Raw genomic sequence first — 23,336 nt, forward strand, 5'->3', positions numbered from 1 at the left:
TTCTTTATAACTTATCCCCTCTTAACTAACCCTTTCTTTACTTCTTTACCTACTAGGTAATAATATACTAAGTTATTAATAACTATTACCTAAACCTTTTTTACTATAAACTACTTTATAACTACTATAAGTTATTTATCCTATAGATAGTAGAAATAGAATTCTATATATAAGTATATCCCTTATACACTTGCTTAATTTATAGCTGCCTTTACCTCTACAAGAGACACTCCTTTCTCTATAACCTCTCTACGTTTATACTTCTTTAACTTTATTTCTTTACCTATACCCTATTAACTTCTAAACCTTATTAACCTTTCTTTTTTTTACTTATATTCTCTATTATAACTATAATATATAGTAGTCTACTAACTTTAGACTATATATTAACCTTTTATAGATTAGTAACATAGAAATAGATATATTTCTTTAACAAGAAGAGCCCTTTATTAAGCTAGAGTTTACTAGCACTAATATATAGATAGTAACTACTTTAGGAAGTAGCTATCTATAGGCTACTAAGTAATAGATAATAAAGCTATAGCCTATAAATAATAAGGTATAATTAGTAGCTACTAAGGGAAGTAGTAACCTACGCTTTAATAAGCTATACTCTATAATTATTATTATTAATAGTAACTATAAAACACTAAATTAGACTAAAAAGATCCTAAAGCAGCTAAATAGACTAACTAATAACTAAATACTATATAGCTTTATAAGAAAAGACCTATTTAAAGACTACAAGGATAGTAACTACCTATATAGATGCCTATTTAAGCTATAGTAACATCTGCTTATCCTATAGCGTAAGTAAATACTAGTGCTATAAGCTAAAAGATATAGCTAATAGCCTAGTAAAAGAAGACTTTTTATATAGAATACTGCCTTATTTAATAACTAAGGTAATAAGTAAAAAGGATACACTATCCTAAATAAAGTAGTTATAAACTTTAGTTTACTATAAACATAAATACCTACTTACCTTAATAATAGTATCTAAGTTACTTACCTACTATATATTTACTATAATAACCTACTTATAGGCTAAACTTACCTTAGCCTAGTAGCACTATATACACTAGACTACTGTTTAGCTAATAATAGTAACTAGATTAATATTAAGGTAGTATTACACTAATTAGTGTATAGTTAGCTATAAAGCCTAGTATCTCTTAGAAATAATATATAGATTTTCTTACTAGTAACTACTTATAACTAAAACAAGATATTTACCTTTATTAAAAGTATTAAAGATAATATTACTAAACTATTTAAGTATAAACGTAAAGTAACTAATAATAGTTAATTAAAAACTAAGCGTAAAGTAGTAGAGACTACTAGTAACTATAAAGAAGAGGAACACTTTATAGACAAAGACTTTAAGTATACTAAGATTAGTCCTTAGAAGTACCTATAGCCTACTATATATAATCTACTATTAAAGTAGACCTAAGCACTTAACTATATATACACTATTTTTAATAATAACTTAAAGAATAAAATCTTTAATAAATATAATAAGTAAGCTATACTATAAGTACTTATAGCTAGACCTAGTAAGGTATAGTAGTAAAGAGACTACTTAAGCACTAGTAAAGCTAAAGCCCTATAGAAGGCTATTAAGAATAGTAAATACCTTAACTTTATAACTATAACTATAGTAGTTATATAGTATAATTTAACCTTACCTAAGAGTTAGAATAACCTAATTATTACTAACTATATTAAACTACTTAAGACACTATAGAAGGCTACTTATAACTATTAACTAACTATTAATAATTTATTAGTTATATTTAGCTAATATAAAAAACTAAGACTAAAGCTAAAGCTAACTATAAAGACACCTAAACTACCTCCTAAAGCACCTATACTTACTAAAGTAAACCTTATAATAACTCTAATTAAAGTAGTCTATAACCTACGCCTACTTATAGAAGTAGACATTATAAAGATTAATACTATTATAACTACCTAGTAGTTACTAAAGGAAGACTAGAAGTTTATTAACTTTATATACTAGTATACTAATAATAGTTCCTTTCTTAATAAGCTATAAATCTAATAGCTTTACTAATATCTAGCTATAGATAAATAGACTAATTTACGCTAGTATATCTTATATCTTACTATAGCTAACTATAGTAAATATATAACTATTATTACTAATATAATACAGAAGATAACTATAAGACTAATAGGTAAACTAAACACACTTATACTATAATACTACTTTAGTATAGGACATAACTAAAGTAAATAAGTTAAGAGGCAATAGATAAGAATAAGGATAAACGTAACTAAACAAGAACAGATAGATTTACTAAAACTATATATAGCTACACATATATAGCTATAGAGACAAAAGGGAATTAACTTATCAATAGTAAGGGCACTATATTTTTAGAGGGGGCAGACTATTACATAAGCAGCCCACTGGCTGCTACATAAAGCAGCAAGACCACACAAGATAGATAGATAAATCAATGAACTACATACACACCACACCATACCATAACAGTCCTGGTGTCTTGATCTCCAGCCTCACCACCAGCCACATTCAGCCCCCCCCCCGTCCATCGCCACATGTAGATTCCGTACCGGTCCGTATCTTGCTTCTAATACATTCATTCGTTCACACACACACACACGAGGTATCCGTACCTAGATAGCACGGCTTCAGCATGTTGATATGTTTCTTATAAGTTGTAAATCTGCTATGAAATGTTGCTGTGTAGCTGGCGGCGCATATCCGCCCATCCGCGCCATCTTCACCTCCCACCCTTGCCCTTGCGCTTCCTCGTTCCCGCCGCTGGCCCCTGTCTGCCCGTCGCCGTGACTTCCTTCGCGTCGCTCTTCTCCTCCTCTTCCTCCTTGACCACCGCATCCGCGTCCGAGTCGTCGCTGTCCGACTCCTTGAACTCCTCGCCGGTGGGCACCTCGTCGCGGCCGGCCCGCGAACCGAGAACCTCCTGCATGATGCGCTTGCCCTCGTCCATCTCGCCGTTGGTGGCCCCGCAGCCCATGCACTTCCACTTGCCCAGCTCCGACAGGGTCTTGGTGCCCGGCGGGGCCTGGCCGTTGACCAGCCGGCAGCTCTTGCAGATGAGGACGATCCTGTTCTTGGACGCCGTCTCGTCTTCGCCGAGGAGGAGGTCCATGATGCGGTCGTACCAGTGCGACGAGCCGGGCACGCCGTCGGCCTGCGCAAAGTGCTGCGACTGGGTCGGCGGCGACGGCGGGTGGGCATATGCGTTGGGCGCGAACTCTTCCGTGGGCTCGAGGCCGTTCGGGGGCTGGGGGCGCGGGCCTTTTCCGCCCTGGAAACCGGGCGGCGGCGAGCCCTGGCCGGGGAAGGGGCCGTCGCGTCGCTGGATGTTGGCGGTGGGGGGAGGGGGCATGTTCGTCCGGCCACCCGGGGCGCTCTTGCTGTGACCGTTTCCTTGCAGATGCTGCTGTTGCTGCTGTTGCTGCTGCTGTTTCTTATCTGCTTCGGAGACGCTTTGCCTCTTGGCCTTGGCCTTGCCCTCATTGCCGCCGTACTTTTCGAGGAGCTCCAGGGTGGTGTCGTACCTGGTGGCTTCCTTGAGCTTCTGGATGGTCTTTGCGCGCTCGGCCTGCTGGTCCTTGAGGCGGGCCGACAGCGCATCGATGCGGTAATTGAAAAGAGCCGTAACGACGGTCCGGGTGAGGTAGATTCTGTTTGGGGAGGGGGGTTGAGGGTTAGCATGCGCCTTGCGCAAACGGGGTTCCGCAAGCCAGAAAAGAAAAGCCACGTACAGAACCGGACCCCCGGCGACGCCAGCCCACTCCCAGACGCCCATGCTGTTCATTCCCACGACGAGGAAGATGACGATGGAGTAGACGAGGTATGCGAAGGCGAGGTATAGGGACCACAGCACCCTGATGCGACGGGCGGTGGCTCGCGCGCCATCGAGCCTCGCCTGGGTGTTTGTGATCTTGGCCGAAAGAGCGGAGAGCGTCTTCTCGAAAGAGGCGGGGGAGGAGTCGTCGGCCTGGGATACATGGTGTCAGTCGAAGCGGTCCACGGCCATCTATCTCATCGCGGACGAAGAAGCAGAAGCAGAAGCAGGAGCAGGGGCGCAGACGTACCCTCCAGGGCCAGAAAGAGACCATGGCGAAGGATGATGCGAACACGTGCCGACTTCAGCGCGGCGGCATTGCCCGCGGTTGTCTGAACAGTGCAGAAGAGGCGAGACCAAGAACAGAGGAAAGAAGAGGAAAAAAGAGGACGTCGGCGCTGCGATACGATGCGCAACAGTAGAAGAGAATCCGACAAGTACAGCTGTCGGTATAGCCCGCTTGAGAAAGCAAAGATGTTGAAGGGGGATCCGGGGGGGGGGGGGGGGCTGGTGGCCTTTGGGGGGGACAGACGTGGATGGCGGGAGCTTCTGGAAGAATAAAAAAAAAAAAAAGAGTACGGAGATTTGCCAGCTGTTATGACGCAGGAGTGAGTGATCCTTAGGTAGGTTGGTAGGTAGGTAGGTAGGCATAGGTACCCTATTCCCTGCCCGGTACGGAGTAAACGTGGCACACACACACCAGACGATCCAACGGCGGGCGACGATGAGCTAAGCTAAAGGTGTGGAAAAGTGGGTCTGCAGCTCCCAGTTGGGCCTAGAGCTGCTTTGCTTGCTGTGCTTTATCTGGGGCGAAGCTCAAGGATGACTGCACCAGCCCGTTGTGACCTTGGAGACACATCTTCTCATATTATGTGTGTGTGTGTTTGCTTCAAGATATTTCACACGACTTGAAACAGATTCGGGACGGTTTGTCTCGTTGCAGAGGGAACTCGTGTTCCTTGTTGAACGTGATGGGTTCCTTGGGTATAGCTTCAATCAGCCGTATGCTTTGTCCGAAGCCGGAATCAGAGGATATGAGAGAGCAGCCAGTTTCAATGTCCTCCATATGGTTCACTTTTTTTTGGGGGGGGGGGTTTGACAAGATTTGCCCAAAACATGTTCTGAATTTGCCCTAGGTGCCTTCCACCCATCCTTGAAGCCTTGCACAAAGCGGTGGCCGGATTAACGACAGACTCTCCCTAGTCTGTCTACCCAAGCTGGACTGGGCCGTATGCGTTCCGCTTGGGTAGATACCCGGATACTTCCACGGTATTTCTTCTGGAAACCGTATATCGCGATGCGTATTGGGCATGATACTTATACTGCGTATCCCCAGCTATGTTAGATTATCACCATGTACCTGTGTGACCCTTCTGAGAGACCGCCTTGTATTCGTACCTATAAGTTTTCGGTATGGACTCCGCTTACACTCGGAAACCCTTAAAGGACGAGACTGCCGGAGAACATCACATACCCTAGCCCGGACCTTGCCCACGCAAGGAACCCAACCCGAGAAAACTGTTTCTTCTACTTTGCTAACTGTGCCCCCTAGAGACTGGGACATACTGACCTACCTCGAATACCAACCATGCCTCACCCCCCACGGCAGCTCACCCAACCCAATCCTCGTCGTCCGCCTCGACCAAACTCCACCCCTCCGTCCGCATCTCCACCTCCACCAGGTCGGCCACCCTCCTCAGCACCTCGAGCATCTCGCGCGTGCAAAACACCCGCGCCCGCCCCTCGTCGCTCATCCGCACCAGCCTCTCCCGGGCCATCTGCACCGCCGCCGTCTCCTCCTCCCCTTCCTCCTCCCCGCGCCCCAGCGCCCCCGCCAGCGCCGCCCCGAGCCCCTCCCGCACCAGCCTCTCCACCTCCTCCCCCACCGCCGCCAGCACCTGGCCCCGGACCTCCTCCGCGAACCGGCCCCGCTCGAACTCGAAGTTGTCGTGCACCCCCTGCGCCACCAGCCACCGCACCTCCTCCCGCAGCCGCATCCGCACCGCCTCCGGGCTGGTCCACGCCCCGTTGCGCATCCGCACGTCGCCCTCGACGTCGACGCTCCGCTTGGAGGCCCCCGACGACGGCGGCGACGGCGAACACGATGACGACGAGGACGGCGATGACGACGCCGGGCTGGTCTCCGTCTTGACGACCCGCAGACGCGTGACGGTTCGGATGCTCCCCGGCGTCCGAAAAGCGGACGGGATCGGCTGTGGAGAGGACTCCTCGACGCCAACGACGGGGGTCCCCGGACCGCCGCCGGGCGTGGGTGTCACGGGGCGGGAGGGGACGTGCTCGGGGACCCGGGCCGTCCGCGAGAGCTCCGCGAGGATCTCGGTCGAGGCGCGCGGGCGGAGGGTCGTTCGGCCGAGGGCGAAGGGCGGCAGGGCCCTGCGCGGCATACCTTGGCCCATGTCCGGGAAGAAGGGGTCCATATCAATGACATCGGCGGGGATCTCCCGCCCGAGGGCGCCCACGAGGTCGGCACCGGGCGCTGGGGGTCGCTTTGTTGAGGGTTTCTTGACGATCGGCATTGTTATTTCTGTGGTTAATGACTGGGATGTGTGAGTTTTCCTGATGCACGTTCGTTTTGATAGCCATTTGCCTGTTTCCGCATCCAATCCGGAGCTATATTATATAGATTCCACGCGGCATCTACCGCCATGTTTTGACTCTGACACAGTCATCATGAGCCTATCCAGGTCGACTCCCAGCGCAGTCACCATCTTGAAGAGACGGACGAGGTGCGAAGTAGCACAAGTCACTTGAAGAATAATTAAACGGATCGCTTGATCTGACATTCCAACCCCCCCCTAGAAGACCCGGCGTCATTTCGCCCAGTCACAGCCCCGGCTTGTCATCCGGGCGCCACGTCATGCAGACTGTCTTTGGATTCATGCACGCTAGAATCTTCAGGCCGTAACTTGGCATCTATTGGAGGTTTGTCTCCGTCGTCAGTGAGCCGCGCACCGGCGCGGAGCCAACAGGCAGGGCGGCAAGGGGGGGGGGGGGGGGGGGGATGAGACAAAGAAAGGATAGAGTTCGTCAACCCACAGCGGTGACGCGAGATTGACAGATTCGGAGAAGACGTATTGTCGGATTAGGACGAACTGATCACCGCCCCGGGCTTCCGCCCCGAACTGATATTCAAAACGCAGATACGAGTGTGCGGCACGATAGGCCGTACCGTCCTCTCTTGAGACGAGGCTGCAGGGTCTTGCGTGCGTCCAAACTATGTGTCTTTGGGTTTGTATGGGTGTGTGATTCCTACTCGAGATCATGCAGGCCAATCCGTCCCGGACATCATCCGGCGACGAATGGGCCGCAGTCTCGTGGTGGGCCTGCAGCAGTCCTGTACGGACGAGGAATATGGATGCATTGCGCTTTTTCCTTCCTCCCGGCTGCGTTATTTGTGGGTTTCAGCCAATGATTCGCCGGGGCACAACGACTTCGCATGCCCACCACCACCTTCAACTTGAGAAGGGGTCTCAGCTCCTGTCGGGGCTTCACTAGTGGCAGAGCTGGTCGACAAGGGCCGAGCTGAATTCTTTCTGTACGATGAGTACAATGGATGCGTGGCGAAGGCCATTCATTGCGAGGTCAGCAATGCCCCCGCGGCACAGCAGACGGCGGACGGCAGCTTCGGGGGTTGAGAAAACAAAATGTGTCTGACGGGATTATTGACGGCGGGTGAGCAACTGACACACCGAAGACATATCTTCGGTAAAGATGCTGCGCCGTGTTCGTCTCTTGAATCGGTTAAAAGCATTCCGATCGGCAGCGATTTGCTCTAAAGGGGAGAGTAGGCGGAAAGTAGAGTTTGGCTCAGGGTCGGGTTCGGTTCAGCGACTCGGCCCAGACGCTAGCTGCTTCATCGGCGGCCCCGCTGTCGTCCTTGTCTGCCAAATTGCGAGTGAGATGTGATAGTCGGGTATTATAGTTCTCGGGCATGTCGAGAGCAAAAGACAGTGTGGCCAGACCCCAACGGAGCTTCCCTTTCGGCGGGCCGGCTGGGGTAACGGGGGCTGCAGTTGCAGGAGCCGGGGCGGGTGCTGGGCTGGGCTGGGCTGGGCATCTGCGAGGACGTGTAAGTGAGGAGGAGAAGCGAACAGAGAGGGGTACGGAGTATCCGTATACCTAGTATGATCAGTTCTAGTTTGGAAGTGGGCACGGAACAGGGTACCGGTAGCACAGCAGCCATCGACCATGTCGATTGGGGCTCGTCGTAGGAGGAAGCATGAGGCATGTCGTGTAGGATTGGTTACTTACGTACGTAGAGGGTGACCCAAGAGGCACTCGGCTGGCGATCCCGCTGCACCGTTGCAAATCCCATTCTCCATGGATGGACCATCGGCGAGCGAGCGTACAGGGAAGGTGACGCTGTTCAAGGGAAGCAGAGTGCCGGATGAATAGGTGTATGCCGTCACCAACCACCCACGGATGGCACGTCAACGGCAGGTCGGAGCGCGGGAAGGGAAGAAGGAAAAAAGAGGGCACGGGAGGGGGCGCCAACAGACAGACATGCATGCATCCCCAAGACGGAAGCGACCTTGGAGACACAACCCCTCGGGGACACGAGAAGATGAAAAGATTTGCAGCAACAACAACAAAACCATGAGAGAAAGATGGAGATTCTCACGAGATGAATCATCAACGGACCGAGAAATACGGCCACTTTACAAAAAGTCAGAAGGAGCACGAGAACAAACCGGGAAGATGGGAGGAGGGCTGTTCCTGCCAGAATCAAATCACCGGAACATCGCAACCGGTGCAACTACCCACGTACATCGCAGTACTACGTACCTTCCTACCTACCTACCTTAGCACCGATGTACCAAGGTACTGTATTGTATGTACTCTGTACCTCAGCCGCAGATATTGGCGTGCAGGGGTACTTGACAGTCACATCCCGTCCTCCCATTGGCTCTGGTCGGGGCGGAAGACCCCACTTGACCGCTCGTTCGATTCGGCAGGGCAGATGGGCTGTTGTGCTGGCTCCTGCCCGTTCGACTCTGCAGCCAAATCAGACCACCTCTGGCTCCTCCCTCGAGCCAAAACCACGCCCTCCACGCCGCCCCCCCCCCCCCGAAATACGCACCCAATCTCGGGCGAACAACATTCCACGATACTTCGGTCGGTTGCTTGACGCGAAGACTCGGGTGCCAGTCTTGCGTCCAACTTTTCAACACGTCGTCCCGGACGATCAAGGGTCCGGGCTCATCGGATCGTCTCCAAAGAGGCGCATTACCGCGCGAGGAAATAATCGATACCTCCTCAACCCTTGTCACCAAGCACCAGCGAAACTTTCCATACCCGTCCTCCCTCCCTCTAGTGCGACCGTCCTCTGTTCGGCTCTGGATCTCAGTTTCTTGGGCCTATGGGTGAGTGACGACTGCCCTGCTCCTCCCAGCTATCAGCTCTGCGTACATCACCAGCACATCACTACCTCTTGGGCAAGGCACAAAATGGCATGCTGCAAAAGCTTCCATCCAATCTTTCGCACTTGCAGAAAGACGGCCCCCCCCCTGGGAACTTCTGCTGTTGGGAGCTAGGCGAAGTGGGCACGAATAATAGGCACGCGCGCGCGGGGGACGGAGGACCCTGGAGATCTCGATCCCGCACCGTCACCACCACCAACGAGGGCTGTCAAAACAGGCGCCGCGCAGAGAGGCAATCTGCAACGGCCATCGGAATCAGCAGCGAGGGTCGCGTCCAGCAGGAGAAACAAGAAACGCCCGCGACGGAGCGTCAACTACGACGTCAGCCAGCGATGGTGCTTGGCTACCGTATTAGTTCATGGCTACCGTGGATCCGCGCATTCACCGGCCACTATGAAAAGTAAAAATCCTGGACATGGGCGCAGTTTAGTCCAAGTGGCCCGCTAAGATCCCGGGATCTTTCCATTTCGCCGTGTCCCGTTCCGGGATTTGCACAACATCCCGAAACCCCGCCCTCGTTGGCGACCCTGACACTAAGCAGTGTATCGTGATAGACACGTTCTCTTTTTCTACCCTTTTTTTCTTCTTCTTTTTTTCTTCTCTCCTTCCGGACTGGGGCGGGGTGGACACTTCAGCAGCACCAACGCCAACCATCGTCCAGCCCAGTTCCGAGTATTTTCGTATGCGGTAATACATATTCTCCGTCTAAATGCTGCTTCTCTGCAGGCGTTGCATTGCATATGTACAGTCTACAGCCATCCGCGCATACAACAAAGGTCTCGGTTTGGCCAATGGAGCCCGAACCGTGTACTGCCCTACATGAAAAGTACATCAGGCATCTGAGTGTGGGCCTGGCACCTGGAGAAGCCGTCCGTTGGTGAGCCCGGATACAATCACCCGGCGGCCCCCGGTCGTGGTCGAGTGCCTGGTGTCACACCCCTTGGCCTCTCCCCAAGTCTATCTGTACATGCCATGTGAACTGGCCAGTACCTCTGCCAGGCACGCCGCACGCCGTCCTGTATGGACCGTTTTGCTTGCTCTTCATGCCCCGGTCCCGGCGCGGCCACGCCCTCGCGCATGTGTCAAAAGAGGGCACCACACACCATACATCTTATGTCAATCATCAGTCTTTTGCACCGTCGGCTCCGCCCGCCCGCACCATAGGCCAAACCATATCAGCCTTGGAAGAGGAGGGGCCTCGCCGTCGTAAGTGTACCTCTTGTTTGTTTTTCGTCACAGTTTGCCTTGCGCCCCCCCCAGTGTGCTCATTGTTCTGTCGTATGACGGGCCCGTCCATCGCCAGTTTCTTATGCGGTCCCAACTCGCATCATCCCTCCCCCTCCCCCCCATGCTCGCTGCCCACCCTACCCGCATCCCAGCCGGGGAGCCGGACCCCAGCTTCGTAGCTCAAGGGGGCGTGTGCATCTCTGGGCTAGGCCTGTCCTCCCGTTCAGTTCACCTGTCTAGTATATAGCTTTGCTTTCCTTTCTGTGTCTCCCCACCGGTCCATGCTCGATCCATCAGCCTCAACCAAGTAACATCATACCTCCCTCTCGCCATCGGCATCCTAAGCAAAACAAACATATCTGGACCTCGACCTTTCTCTCCTACCCACCGAGAGTAACGCCACTTCTCTTTACTCCCCCCATCAGCTTTGACTCCTCCAGGACAGTCCGTCGTCAGACCCCGTCCGAACCCCCAGTCAACCTTACCCCTCCATGGATCGCATCATGGCCCAACAACAGTCCTTTGATTATTATCAACTACCGCAAATGCCTCAGTCAATGGTGTGTAGCAATCCAGGTGTCCTTTGTTTAACCCATTAACCCCCCCCCTTTCCCGACTTACACGACACTTTGTCGTTCGGTCTCACCCAGTAACCCAATCCACTTCCCACAACTCCAATTGAAGAAAAATACCCACTAACACGGCCTCCCCCAGAGCCCTCCCGAGCTCTCTCCGCACTCCTTCTACGACACCCAGGCCGACTTCAGCGCCGACTCGGCCCCTTCCCGCGGCTCCCCCGTCTCCCCCGTCTTCCCCGCCTCCTTCCAGCTCCCCTCCGGTGGCGACTGGCCCACCGCCTACTTCGAGAAGCCGGACCTCGACGTCTTCTACGGCGAGGCTTTCGGCAGCCCAATGTCCTTCCTCTCGTCCCAGAACCTCACCCTGAGCCCCCCGGCCAACCCCGCCGACCTCATGTCCGACGCCGTCGCCTTCGGCCGCGAGGGCGTCAACGACAACCAGCCCGTCTTCCAGGACCTCGACGCACCCGCCCGCCCACAAAAACAACAACAACAGCAGCAGCAGCCACAGACCAAGTTGTCGCGTCCCGCCAGAACAACACCATCCACGCCTCGCCCCCGGTCCCAGCAACAACAAGAACAACAACCGCAAAGGCAAGCTCCCCAGAGGACCTCCCCGCGCAACAATGACCTCAAGCGCAAGTCCTCCTCCGCCTCGGCCTCCTCCCGTTCGATCTCGCCGGAACCCCCCGCGCGCCGCACGCGGCACGCCGAGCCCTCCAGGAACCCGCACAACATGATCGAGAAGCGGTATCGCGTCAACATCAACGAGAAGATCATCGCCCTCCGCGACGCCGTCCCCTCACTGCGCTGCGTCGTCCAGCAGGCCGAAAACCCGCAGGTCGTCGGCGGCGGCGACAGCGACGAGCCCCATGACGTGGTCGAGGAGCTCGGCGGCCTCATGCCCGCCCGCAAGCTCAACAAGGCCACCATCCTCAGCAAGGCCACCGAGTATATCACCCACCTCGAGAAGAAGAACGGGCAGCTGTGGAAGGAGAACCAGGACCTCGAGAAGAGGCTCGCCGAGGCGCAGCGATGGCAGAGGGCGCGGGCCGAGGCCGGGCCGTTCTGTTCGTGAGTTGTCCTTGCATCACGTAATCTTTACACGGCGATGGGGGCGGAGAGTTGGAGAAGAAAACCCCGGGGGAAGACGAGACACAAAAATATACCATAGATGTGTGTCCGAGACTGCCCTGTATCATTACGCAGAATGAGGTAGCCGGCTTTTGGGTAGAGCAAAAGGGTGGGGTTACGAACGCTGGGAACGGGTTGTTTGCGACATTGTTGTTTTCAGACAAAAGGGCGCTTCTCACGGCATGGAAGGCGGCTACTCTTGTGACGTTTATCCCCAGGAGAAAAAGCTTTGGCATACCACGGGGACGGACGAGGTCTTCTCTTGCCTCCTTGTCAAGAAATGGCGTTTTACGGGGGTGGGCTCTCGGGATGAACGAGGATCTGTTTTACGAAATTGCGAGAGGTCTTGCTGTATTGGATTTAGCGGCCGGGACGAGCCCCCTTGGGCTCTTAGTTATTACCACTCCACATCTTTTTCCTGTTCTTCTTCTTCTTCTTCGTCTTATTCATATTCTTTCCCCCGCGTAGAACTGCGGATAATGAAAAACTGCATCAGGAACATGGCTTGATTGCCTTACCCAGCGGAATGCGGGTAGCCATAACCGCCATGGATGGTGATTTATCCCCGGTGCGAAACTCCAACCTGATATGCCGGCCTCCTCGCCGGAATGAATCTGAATCTTGAAAGCCATCTTGGCCTTTCGCCTATAAGTCCCCGTAGTGGTTCACAGGCGCTACATCTGTAGCTATGATGGGTTTGCCCAGCAGGTCGGAACGGATGCGCGGACCGTTCGGGGTGGCGGGCATCAGCTTCGACCGAGCGGCTCGGGATCGGACGGCGATGATGGTGGGATTCTCGTTGTTGTACTCCGTAATCCCCAGCGATTACCAACACTATGAAGGATAGTGGATCCATACTACCTACATCGTACGACTCCCTGCGTACGGAACCTGGGAACGTACAGGATATGTGACGGTGTTCTCGATTATGTCAGCGACATGCAGGGCCCAGCCAGCGAGAGTCGCGATATATGGGTATACACCATGTACGAATATATATACGTATATATATATATATATATATATATATACTTATATACATATACCATGTACACGTATATATGGCCCACAGCGGCGACTTTTAGCGGCGCTTCAAAGGGCTCCGCTCCGCGCCTTCGATCATAGCGGCATATTAGATGGTGTTGTTCGACTCGGGGAAAAGCCACGGCCAAGAGCAGACACAGTCCACCACACGTTTCGCTCCATCTTCCTTGCTTGCCAATGCCATGGAGCAGCCCCAGAGCACCAGCGACAAGGCCCAGCACCGCGCCTGCGACCCCTGCAGTAACGCTCTCTCTCTCTTTCTCTCTCTGTCTCTCTCTCTCTCTCTCTCTCTCCCCATCCCTCTAGCCGCGCCTGGCCTGCCTACCTAGTGAGCGAGTGACGGCGTCGCTGACCACAAGTATGACAAACAGGGAAGCGGAAAGTGAGATGTTCACGCCGTGCTCCACCTTGTGAACGGTGCTCGTACTTTTCGTTGGACTGCGAATACTCTCCCATGAGGACCATAGGCCGTCCGCGTCGACGCCCGTCCGCCCGGCCTCGGGAGGAGAACGCCGTCGGTCAACATGCGCTCCCGACGCCGACCGCCGGTCTCATCGACGTCGGCGGCTTCCCCGAGATGATGGACCAGTTCTTGAACGGCTTCAACACGCCGCTTCCCTCCTTCACTATGGACTTTGGTCCTGTTCAGGCCGGCGGCAGCAGCAGCAGCAGCGGCGGCGGCGGCACGCAAGGCCAGTCGGCAGTGCCGCCGCCGCCGCCGCCTTTGACGAACGGGCGCGAAGCCGAGGCTAGCGTAATGCTGGAATCCCAAGACCGTCGCGGCCCATGCATGCGTCTCCACTGTTCCGTGGCACACGGCGAGACAAACGCCGATCGTGTCACGACTCCCGCCCAAAACACAGAAGGCGCGGCACCGACCCCGGGGCCTCTGCTGTCCAAAAAGTGCTCCTGCGTCGAGCTGGTGAGCCGGCACTTCTCCCTGGTGGAGAGCCCGCTCGACACGTTCCAGGCCCTCGAGGTGATCAAGCAGTCGATGCAGTCGGCCAGGAAGATCCTCGAGTGCGGCGTCTGTTTCGAATCCATCACGAGCCCCCGCACCTCGAGGAACGTCTACCTGCTGGGCTCGCTGCTGTCGAGCATCGGCTCCTCCTTCGGCGACTTCTTCTACCACCAGAAGCGGCGCGCCGCCGAGTCCTCGGCCAGCGGCGAGCCCGTCCGTCTCGTCGTCGGCCAGCAGCCGCCCGAGGGCCACGGCACCGTCGAGCTCGCCGTCGACGGCCAGAGCTACATCGCCTTCCTCAAGGCGGGCCTGAGGCTCGAGCTCGACCGCCTCTTCGGCCTCGCCGACGAGCTGGCCGCGAGGCAGAGCCAGCTGCACACCGAGGGGCACGAGAACTGCGAGACGGGCACGAGCTGCAGCAACACCGAGTCCCTGCCGGCCGCCAAGCACCCGGCAGAGGTGTGTCCCAAGGAGGTGGACATGACCAAGGCCTGCGCGTGTTTCCGGACCGTCGATCAGGTGCGGGCGGTGATAGAGGAGGCGCAGAAGATCATCTCGGCGTGAACTGGACAGCAGCCGTTCGGAGACCAATGGGAACCCCCCCCCCTTCCCTTTCCCCCCTCGGCCAGAGCTTCATTCTCTGGGCTAGACGACATGTCGGACTGTTCCGATAAAGGTTTCTCGGCTTCCACTTCCGGGAGCACGAGCAAAAGATCCCCTGCCCCTCCCCCCCCTTCCAACAAACAACGTATGACTAGCTTCGTTTTCTTTTGGTCCGTGTTGACCAAACGTTACCTACGTTCAGTTTGTTCGTTTTTTAGTTCTTTTCTTTTTTTTTTCTTTTTTTTTTTTTTTGCTCTTAAATACCCCTCCTTCTCCTCTCTGCAGCGAATGCGTGGATCAATCTGAGCGTTTCAGAGGACAGTGACGCACAAATAAAATGGGTGTTAATGCGGCGCGGCACCTTTGAGCGTGAAACACCGCGGAGACTTTCAAACCCGCCGTTCGAAAATCCCACCCCGGAGCCGAAACGGGGTTCAGGATGGTCGTCGTCTAACACAACTTCGATTCTAACGCTGTCTATTTAATGAAGAAGCGCGTCTTTTTCCAACTCGGCTACAGTTCAACGTCATACACACACACACACACACACACACACACACACACACACACTGTCCCTTCTCTGCACCCTTGTTTCTTCACCGTCGGTTCACTTCTTCCGACGCTCGCTTCCACCATGGGTGAATCGTGCTGTGCTAAACCAACCGGGGATCACCAGCATCACGCCTCGACACCCGAAGAACATGGCCATGGCCATGGCCATGGCCATGAGCATGGAGGATGTTGCGGCGATTCCCATCACGATGCTTCTAGCATCTCGTCCGAAGCCTCGACCTGCTGCGGCAGCGAGGAACGTTGTGACGGTAGCCCCCTCCCCCCCCATGTGTCTCCATTCCAGCCCACCCTACGTTTGGTATAGCCAAACTCTAACGCGTCTCTGTAGAGAAATGTATCGAGACCGTCGCGGCGCTTGAATGTGGACGAGCTTGTCAGGATGATCCCGGCCACGAGAGTGAGTTCATCCCCCCCCCCCCCCCCTGCCTGCTCATGGGGCTGCACTTCCCATGTTTTGTTCGGCGCGCTGATTGGGATGCAAGAGTCCTTGGACCACCCCCACGAGCACGAGAACGGCGACCACAGAGCCACGTCGGCTTGCAGCACTCACCTGCAGGCTGCTTTCGACCAGTACAGCAGCTACCTCGAGCAACTCCGCTGCATCTGCCGCAGCGTCATCGACCAAGGCGCCGCCTCGCTCGAGACCTGTTGCATGGGCAACAACAGGCCCAGCGCCGCGAAGAAGACAAGACACAAACTCGCGGGAGACGAGCACGAGAAGCACAGAGGAAACACGGCCGTTGCCGTGACGACGACGACGACCTCCTCCAAGGCGTCCGGGAACGGCGCCGAGGAACGCCCCAAAGGCGCCGACCCCGAGAAGACGGGCGGCGTCGAGACCGTCGGCTTCCTGGTCAGCGGCATGGACTGCACCTCCTGCGCCGACAAGCTGATGCGAGTGCTCGGCGCCGCGACGGGCGTCTCCCAGCCGCAGGTGAACTTTGTCAGCGGCAAGGGCGAGTTCGACGTCGACACCTCCGTCGCCGACGCCGACGGGGTCATCCGCTTCGCCGCGGCGGCCAGCGGCTTCGCGCTCAGCAGGATAGCCGGCGGCGACCACTTCCTGCTCCTCCTGGCCTCGCCGGCCGAGGGGGAACGGCTCGCCGCGGACCCGCCGCGGGGCGTCACGGACGTCGAGTCTCTCGACAAGAAGACGGTCCGCCTCGCGTACGACCCGGCCGCCATCGGGGCCCGCGACCTCTTCGCCCTCGTCGAGGACCGCTGCGGGGGTCTGGCCCGGCCCCGCGGCGATCCCCAGCTGGAGAACGGCCGCCGCCGTCTCCGGGACCAGCTCGCCAAGACCGCCCTGGCCGCCGCGCTCACCATCCCCGTCGCAGTGCTGGCGTGGGACGAGGGCCTGGTCGACGACAGGACGGGCGGGATCGTGTCCCTGGTCCTCGGCACTCTGGTCCAGGCCGTCGCGGTCCCCGAGTTCTACCGCCCGGCTCTGTCCGCTCTGTGGTACAGCGGCGTCGTCGAGATGGACATGCTCGTCGTCATGAGCATCACCGCCGCCTACGTCTACTCGGTCGTCGCGTTCGGCTTCGACATGGCCGGCGGGCCGCTGGACGAGGGCCACTTCTTCGAGACCAGCACCATGCTCGTCACCCTGATCCTCGCCGGCCGGCTCGTCGCCGCGTTCGCCCGCGTCCGCGCCGTCGCCGCCGTATCGTTGCGCTCCAAGCAGAACAACACGGCCGTGCTCGTCGGCGGGAACGGCGACCGCGAGATCGACGCCCGCCTGCTCCAGTACGACGACCGGTTCAGGGTCCTGCCGCACTCGCGCGTCCCCACCGACGGCGTGGTCGTTTCCGGCAGGACCGAGGTGGACGAGTCCATGCTCACGGGGGAGTCCCTCCCCATCGTCAAGGAGGAGGGCGACAGTTTGATCGCCGGCACCGTCAACGGCGACGGCACCGTCGTCGCCCGGCTCACCCGCCTGCCCGGGAAGAACACCGTCACAGACATAGCCCGGCTGGTCGAGGAGGCCGCCGGCTCCAAGCCCGAGCTGCAGGGCCTGGCGGACAAGGTCGCCGGCTGGTTCGTCCCCGCGATGGCGGCCGTCGCCGTCCTCGCCTTCGTCGTCTGGGTCGCCGTCGGGATCCGGGTCCTCGGCTACAGCGCCGGGAAGAGCGTCGGCAACGCCGTCACGTACGCCGTGGCGGCCCTCGCCGTCGCGTGCCCTTGCGCCCTCGGCCTCGCCGTCCCCATGGTCCTGGTCGTCGCCGGCGGCATCGCGGCCAGGGAGGGCGTCGTCATCAAGTCCGCCGACACCACCGAGGGCGCCCGGAAGACCACCGACGTCGTCTTCGACAAGACCGGCACCATCACCGAGGCGGAGCTGACCGTCGTCGAGCAGGTCAACCTCCAAGGAGACGCGGACGAGAACCTGACCCTGGCCAAAGCCCTTGTCGCCGGCGGCAAGCACCCGGTATCCGCTGCGGTCGGGGCGCACCTCGACCGCCGTGGCGTCACGCCCGCGTCCGGAATCGCCGATGTTCGGGTCGTCCCCGGCGCAGGCGTCGAGGCAGACCGCAAAGGGTCGAGTCTCCGGGCCGGAAACGCGCGATGGACCGACGCCGACTCGGACGCAGAGGTGGCGCGTCTCCAACAGGCCGGCCTGACCGCCCTCGTCGTGGCCCGAGACTCGGCCCCTCTCGTCGTCTTCGGCCTCGCCGTCCGGATCCGGCCGGAAGCTCCGCGGGTGATCGCCGAGCTCCAAGCCCGCGGCATCGCAGTCCACCTCGTGTCGGGAGACCAGACCGTGGCCGTCGAGGCGGTCGCCGCCGCCGTCGGCATCCCCGCGGAGCGCGTCGCCGGCGAGCGGACCCCGCCGGAGAAGCGCGACTACGTCTCCGCCCTCATGGGCGACGGGGCCAGGCACGTCCTGTTCTGCGGGGACGGCACCAACGACGCAGTCGCCGTCGCCCAGGCCAACGTCGGGGTTCAGATTGGCGGCGGCAGCGGCGGCAGCAGCGACGTGACCCAGGGCGCGGCGGACGTGGTCCTGATGAGCGGCCTCGAGGGGATCCCCTTCCTGCTCGACATCAGCGGCGTCGCGTTTCGCCGGATGGCGTTCAACTTTGTCTGGTCCGGCGTCTATAATGTTCTTGCCGTCACCATGGCGAGCGGCGCCTGGGTCAGGTTCCGCATCCCGCCCGCGTATGCCGGGCTGGGCGAGGTGGTGAGCGTGCTGCCTGTCATCCTCGCTGCCATGTCCATGTTGCTCGTGAGGCTTCGTAAATAGAGCACAGGGCAATATGCGCTTGTTCTCTCTCTCTCTCCTACGTAGTCGAAGCAGTTTGCTAATGTCATGCACTGACCCCCCGTATGGCTCTAATTGTGGCACTATTGCTGAGATCCAATAACCTGTGGCATCCACGCAAAACACAGGGCATCTAGACTAGCAGGTCTGGAAGTCAGCCATGCTCGAGTGGATATGCCGGCAGTCCCATTTCAGCGCCGTAACAAATATGGATGGTTAGATATAACTATATTGCTGTTTAGTATTTATTATGACTACGGATCGTCTAGTAACTGGGCTCCGTTTTCTTCAACGTGCACAGCCCTCCAGTCGAAGCACCTGAACCTGAAGTTGGATCTGGGTAACCTAATGAGGCACTGGCTCACCACTAGCATTTGCGATTGAACTCGGCATGGTAACGAGCTGGGGCACTCGAATGGCAGAAACCAAGCATTTGCACACAGTCTGAAGACTGTCCGATGTTCTGGCTATGAGCAAAACGCTCCACGTCGCTTCTCTACGCAATAGCGCACAAAATAATGCGAAAATGAAACTCAAAGGGCGACCCGGTCAGGTCAGGATTCAAACTCAAAGAGCTTTACACCAAGCTAAAACGCGACAGTGGCATGTGCTAACCCTAACCCTGTCTGACCGGAGGTAATGGGGCATGAGCAAGAAGACCCCCGGCGCAAATTCAATTTCGTAGAGATGACTCCTCTTCAGCCTTCAATGGCTTGCGGCCGTACATGACGTATCTATTCCAATAAGCATGGATGTTAAGATCCTGAAGGTCCTTCCGTACACCGGCACAAAGGACCACTACCTCCTCCTTGGACCAGTCCAGCACACGGGCAAAGGACCCCAGGCTGAACGCCTCCAAACCCTGGAGCAGCTGTTCCCGGTTCCGGATGCCCAGATTCCTGAGCTTCTTATCCTTTGACCATGGTGAGATTGGAAACCTGATCTTCCCTGTGTGTATATCCTCGAACCCCCGCGGCAGCCATCTTGGCCGGCATCGTGTCTGTCTTGTCAATGGGGCGCCCGAGCTTGCTGCAGGCCTCGACGAGGAGCCGGCTCCACTTGCGCAGCGCAGGATCCTCCTCCAAGGCGCCGTCGTCGCAGACGAGAGGCCAGATGATGCCTTGGATCTCCAGGTGACGGCCCGGTTGCAGATGGTTGTGGGCCTGCCCCAGCACGCCCTCCCAGTTGGCGAAGCTCCCGTTCATGTTGCGGGCGGAGACGAAGTCGAAGGGCTCGGTCCACGCCCACTCCTTCTCCGCGTCGTCGGTTTCGAAAGTGCAGTTGGGCGGGACGTACCCCGGCTTTATGGGGGTGAAGTCGACGCCGACGATGGCCGCCTCCGGGTGCGCGTCGGCGTGGTCGAGGGCCCAGATGCCCGTTCCTGTGCCGAGGTCGGGGACACGGTCGGCGGAAGTGGGTTTGTTCTCTGGGCACAGGCACGAGGCCCCGTCGAGGGTCACCATACACATGTGGTTGACAATGTCCAATCTTTCTTGTTCTCGCTCGTCGTTCGGGAAGACGTACTCGCCGTCGCTCATGATGTGCTATGTCCGTCCATTCTCGCGACGGAACCCCAGGATGCTGGATCTCAGCGACGCTTTCTACTTGTCCGTCGAGAAACCTCCGATGGAGGAGGAATCGTCCGCAACAGGCTCGTCGGTCTGATCTTGTTGTTGAGTTATCCTCTTTCTGAACTCCTGTTCACTGTGTGTAGATTGGCCGAAACCTGTGAGCCGATTGCTTGAGGACTCCGGATGCTTTTATATAGGTGACGGACGGCTTCTGTTTACCGCTCTTTGCGAGGACACCCTTACTCTGAACCCCTCTCCACTTATACTATCATATATCGTATTCGTGCCCTATTAAAGACTGGTAGGGTGTTCAGTTTGCTGTTGGGTGAATATTACATCCTGCATGCTGGGGATACAAGCCCCCACCTGCTACCGGGGTCTGGGAACCGCGGAACAATACACGCCGACCGACGTTTCCGGTTCCTGGTTTGCAAGCATCAATCAGTCAATTTTCTCATTGTTTTTAGTAGCGTTCAGGGCAATGGCTTCCAGTTGACACGTCGAGCTTGGTCTGGCTGTTTTGCACCATGAAATGCTTCAACTGGCGTCCCAATTCCCGGCGAGGGTCTGTCTAGGTTTTAAGCGAGGCCTCAAGGACGGAAGTGTGGTATAGAAAGACGAATGATTCTCTGAAGAAAAGGGAGAAGAAGCTTTCCAATAATATTGCTACTTGTGAAGATATTTACTCGTTAAGGTCAGATGGCACGTAAGAGACTGTCAAACTACGAATAATATAACCCTCTTAGGCTCGCCATGAATATACTCAAAGATTCGAAATGGCGCTAACAGAGCTAAATATGTGAGGAGACTGAACAGAATGCCTCTAGCAAGCCCAAATCAGGACAGAAAAAGTGTTTATCTTCGTGCCACGCCTTGTACGGGATCTAGTCTAGGTTGCAACGAGGTACCCAGGCCATGAGCAGCAGTGTGGGTTGCGCCAGTGGCAAGAAAGAAGTCTACGTTTTCATATCGAAGAGAACTAGTTGTCAGTCAAAATTCTTCATCGTCCAGATGCCATCCATTGTCATCTGAGAAAGGCAGTTTGCCTTGACTTTACGTTAGATTTAGGGCGGCGGTTTCTCTCCCTCCTCACATGAGCCAAAGATGCAGCAGGAGTCCAGGGCGGCAGGTTTTGACGCCGAGAATCCTGCGAAACCACAATTACTGAGTCAAATATCATTAATTACTAGCTGGAAGTCATATGTGCATCTGGCGATGGAGTTAGAGAGACAGGTAGTAACACGACCGGTGATACGACGTTGCGGGCATTGAACCTTCATGTCAAAAGTAGTGACATATCGGTATCCACACTCCATGCCGATCGAGACTGATTTCGACAGCTTAGCCAATCAAACCCATCTGACACGGCCAAATCAGGCTATCGATATGTCATCGCTGATGGCCTCTTGGCTGGCTATAAGTTTTGGGGCGTGTGGGCTTTTCGCAGGCAATGTACCTGTAGATGAGTGCACCGGTGGATGAGGCTGGCGGAATGGTTCAGCCCGTTTCTGGACAATCCAAGGTACACAATTACAATCCGGGTCTATACGTTCGTGTCAAAATGCAACATGATACTTCAAATGGACGCGGGGAAACAGCCAGCAACAGGGGTGAGGACGGCCCATGTAGCCCCCCTGAGCGCATGGCAGATGCAGGACCGGTCCAGCTCGACTATGAACAAGAACTCCCGCCCGATGGAGGCTATGGCTGGGTCATTGTGGCATCATGTTTCACCCTGAACTGCTTTACTTGGGGCGTCACTTCGGTTTGTCAACGACGTTGTGTCCTGCCCTAGGCGTCGCTAACCCGAAAGCGTAGTCTTACGGCGTTTACCTCTCCCACTACCTGTCCTCAGAGCTCTTCCCTGGCGCGACGTCAATGGACTACGGCCTCATCGGGGGCTTCAACTTCGCCTTTGCCATGATTCTTGCGCCCCTGGCAACCTACACGGCCCACCGCTTTGGAAAGCGCGGTGTCATGCTTGCGGGAGTCGTCATGCAGTCTGCCGGGCTCATCTCCGCCTCCTTCGCATCAGAGGTCTGGCACCTCTATGTAACGCAAGGCGCGCTTGTCGGCGGCGGCATCGGCCTAGTCTTCGTTCCAAGCCTGCCGGTTCTGTCCCAATGGTTCTCGGAGAGGCGCAGCGTCGCCAACGGCATAAGCTCAGCCGGTTCCGGGGTCGGCGGCGTCGTCTTTTCCTGGGGCACCGGTGCGATGATCCACAACCTCGGACTTTCCTGGGCGCTCCGTGCCATGGGCCTGGTGACGTTAGTCGCGAACACTGCCGCAACGCTACTCATCCGAGACCGGCAGGCCAGGTCAAACAAGCTAGTCATCGACGTCCAGCTACTGCGGAGGTACGAGGTTCGCCTCCTTTTGCTCTGGGCGTTCATAAGCATGTTCGGCTACATCACTCTTCTATTCTCCCTCGCCGACTTCTCCCGTTCCGTCGGCCTCTCCTCGGCACAAGCCACGGATGTGACAGGTGTCCTCAATTTCGGCACCGCGGTGGGAAGACCGCTTATCGGGATCACGAGTGACCACTTTCGAAGAATCGACACCGCCGGCATGTTAACCCTGCTGTGCGGCGTCATCTGTTTTGCCATGTGGCTACCTGCCACAACTTTTGCCTCGACTCTAGCGTTTGCCTTCATATGCGGCGCTATACTCGGCGTTTTTTAGATAGTTCGTGGCATAAATCCCTGGCCAGCTCTGTCTTCCCTTGGGATATTGTTAGGTGCCAGAGGTGGGGGGCACCAGGGGACCACCAGCTGTAGGGCCACAACCAGGAAAACTATTATCTAAGGGTTATATAAAAGCAGAGTTTATAGGAACAGGAGAATTAAGAGAAGGCAGATTAAAAAATAGTTATAATTAACTCCTAACTATATATTTTATAGACTCTTTTACTTAGTACTATAATACCTTTAATATATTTTAATTTTTACTTATCCTTAGGTATACTAACTATTAAAGCTATAATATTACCTTCTAATACCTAAGCTACTGCTTAGTAAGGTATAAGTGTTACTTTTAGGTAACTAACCCTAGACAGTAGTAACACCTAGGCATA

At 55.2% G+C, this 23,336-nt stretch overlaps 10 protein-coding genes across 10 annotated transcripts; 6 read left to right on the forward strand and 4 right to left on the reverse strand.

Moving 5' to 3' along the window:
* Positions 1–2,641: 2,641 nt before the first annotated feature.
* LY79DRAFT_573442 (uncharacterized protein) lies at positions 2,642–4,363 on the reverse strand. Its single transcript, XM_060559472.1, has 3 exons — positions 4,117–4,363; positions 3,784–4,019; positions 2,642–3,702 (listed from the first exon to the last, which is right to left on the reverse strand). Exons 1-3 carry the CDS (start codon positions 4,138–4,140, stop codon positions 2,775–2,777), a joined length of 1,188 nt encoding a protein of 395 aa, XP_060407016.1. The 5' UTR covers positions 4,141–4,363; the 3' UTR covers positions 2,642–2,774.
* Positions 4,364–5,476: 1,113 nt separating this feature from the next.
* Positions 5,477–5,965, reverse strand: LY79DRAFT_476749 (uncharacterized protein; the record flags this gene model as incomplete). Its single annotated transcript, XM_060553240.1, has 1 exon — positions 5,477–5,965. A coding segment is annotated over one exon (489 nt), but the record flags the coding sequence as incomplete, so codon positions are not given.
* Positions 5,695–6,870, forward strand: LY79DRAFT_573445 (uncharacterized protein). Its single transcript, XM_060559473.1, has one exon. It carries the CDS (start codon positions 6,045–6,047, stop codon positions 6,435–6,437), a length of 393 nt encoding a protein of 130 aa, XP_060407018.1. The 5' UTR covers positions 5,695–6,044; the 3' UTR covers positions 6,438–6,870.
* A 552-nt stretch (positions 6,871–7,422) lies between these two features.
* Positions 7,423–8,698, reverse strand: LY79DRAFT_158397 (uncharacterized protein). The gene is made up of 2 exons (XM_060551121.1): positions 8,053–8,698; positions 7,423–7,944 (listed from the first exon to the last, which is right to left on the reverse strand). Exons 1-2 carry the CDS (start codon positions 8,394–8,396, stop codon positions 7,695–7,697), a joined length of 594 nt encoding a protein of 197 aa, XP_060407019.1. The 5' UTR covers positions 8,397–8,698; the 3' UTR covers positions 7,423–7,694.
* Positions 8,699–10,869: 2,171 nt separating this feature from the next.
* Positions 10,870–12,309, forward strand: LY79DRAFT_158483 (helix-loop-helix DNA-binding domain-containing protein). The gene is made up of 2 exons (XM_060551122.1): positions 10,870–11,096; positions 11,251–12,309. Exons 1-2 carry the CDS (start codon positions 11,026–11,028, stop codon positions 12,188–12,190), a joined length of 1,011 nt encoding a protein of 336 aa, XP_060407020.1. The 5' UTR covers positions 10,870–11,025; the 3' UTR covers positions 12,191–12,309.
* A 1,015-nt stretch (positions 12,310–13,324) lies between these two features.
* LY79DRAFT_573463 (uncharacterized protein) lies at positions 13,325–13,992 on the forward strand. Its single transcript, XM_060559474.1, has one exon. It carries the CDS (start codon positions 13,383–13,385, stop codon positions 13,617–13,619), a length of 237 nt encoding a protein of 78 aa, XP_060407021.1. The 5' UTR covers positions 13,325–13,382; the 3' UTR covers positions 13,620–13,992.
* On the forward strand, positions 13,881–15,095 carry LY79DRAFT_573464 (uncharacterized protein). The gene has a single exon (XM_060559475.1). It carries the CDS (start codon positions 13,919–13,921, stop codon positions 14,813–14,815), a length of 897 nt encoding a protein of 298 aa, XP_060407022.1. The 5' UTR covers positions 13,881–13,918; the 3' UTR covers positions 14,816–15,095.
* Positions 15,096–15,555: 460 nt separating this feature from the next.
* On the forward strand, positions 15,556–18,674 carry LY79DRAFT_675204 (heavy metal translocating P-type ATPase; the record flags this gene model as incomplete). Its single annotated transcript, XM_060564417.1, has 3 exons — positions 15,556–15,631; positions 15,756–15,824; positions 15,910–18,674. The coding sequence occupies 3 exons, from the start codon at positions 15,556–15,558 to the stop codon at positions 18,672–18,674; spliced, it is 2,910 nt and encodes a 969-aa protein (XP_060407023.1).
* Positions 18,675–19,365: 691 nt separating this feature from the next.
* LY79DRAFT_595291 (S-adenosyl-L-methionine-dependent methyltransferase) lies at positions 19,366–20,230 on the reverse strand (the record flags this gene model as incomplete). The annotated part of the gene is made up of 2 exons (XM_060561760.1): positions 19,366–19,635; positions 19,661–20,230. 2 exons carry the CDS (start codon positions 20,228–20,230, stop codon positions 19,366–19,368), a joined length of 840 nt encoding a protein of 279 aa, XP_060407024.1.
* A 1,328-nt stretch (positions 20,231–21,558) lies between these two features.
* LY79DRAFT_620031 (major facilitator superfamily transporter) lies at positions 21,559–23,070 on the forward strand. Its single transcript, XM_060562046.1, has 2 exons — positions 21,559–22,028; positions 22,082–23,070. Exons 1-2 carry the CDS (start codon positions 21,726–21,728, stop codon positions 22,943–22,945), a joined length of 1,167 nt encoding a protein of 388 aa, XP_060407025.1. The 5' UTR covers positions 21,559–21,725; the 3' UTR covers positions 22,946–23,070.
* The last annotated feature ends 266 nt before the right edge of the window (positions 23,071–23,336 follow it).

Source organism: Colletotrichum navitas (genome assembly GCF_030913465.1).
Source record: "Colletotrichum navitas strain CBS 125086 chromosome Unknown LY79scaffold_201, whole genome shotgun sequence".
NCBI lineage: Eukaryota > Fungi > Ascomycota > Sordariomycetes > Glomerellales > Glomerellaceae > Colletotrichum > Colletotrichum navitas.

Coding starts and splice junctions, on each gene's coding strand:
- LY79DRAFT_573442 (XM_060559472.1), bottom strand. CDS start 4,140: ATGGTCTCTTTCTGGCCCTGGAGG. Junction 4,020..4,116: donor TCTCTTTCTGGCCCTGGAGG/GTACGTCTGCGC, acceptor CATGTATCCCAG/GCCGACGACTCCTCCCCCGC. Junction 3,703..3,783: donor GTCGCCGGGGGTCCGGTTCT/GTACGTGGCTTT, acceptor CTCCCCAAACAG/AATCTACCTCACCCGGACCG.
- LY79DRAFT_573445 (XM_060559473.1), top strand. CDS start 6,045: ATGCTCCCCGGCGTCCGAAAAGCGGACGGGATCGGCTGTGGAGAGGAC.
- LY79DRAFT_158397 (XM_060551121.1), bottom strand. CDS start 8,396: ATGCATGTCTGTCTGTTGGCGCCCCCTCCCGTGCCCTCTTTTTTCCTT. Junction 7,945..8,052: donor CGATGGCTGCTGTGCTACCG/GTACCCTGTTCC, acceptor ACGTCCTCGCAG/ATGCCCAGCCCAGCCCAGCC.
- LY79DRAFT_158483 (XM_060551122.1), top strand. CDS start 11,026: ATGGATCGCATCATGGCCCAACAACAGTCCTTTGATTATTATCAACTA. Junction 11,097..11,250: donor CAAATGCCTCAGTCAATGGT/GTGTAGCAATCC, acceptor CCTCCCCCAGAG/CCCTCCCGAGCTCTCTCCGC.
- LY79DRAFT_573463 (XM_060559474.1), top strand. CDS start 13,383: ATGGTGTTGTTCGACTCGGGGAAAAGCCACGGCCAAGAGCAGACACAG.
- LY79DRAFT_573464 (XM_060559475.1), top strand. CDS start 13,919: ATGGACTTTGGTCCTGTTCAGGCCGGCGGCAGCAGCAGCAGCAGCGGC.
- LY79DRAFT_620031 (XM_060562046.1), top strand. CDS start 21,726: ATGAGTGCACCGGTGGATGAGGCTGGCGGAATGGTTCAGCCCGTTTCT. Junction 22,029..22,081: donor TTACTTGGGGCGTCACTTCG/GTTTGTCAACGA, acceptor CCGAAAGCGTAG/TCTTACGGCGTTTACCTCTC.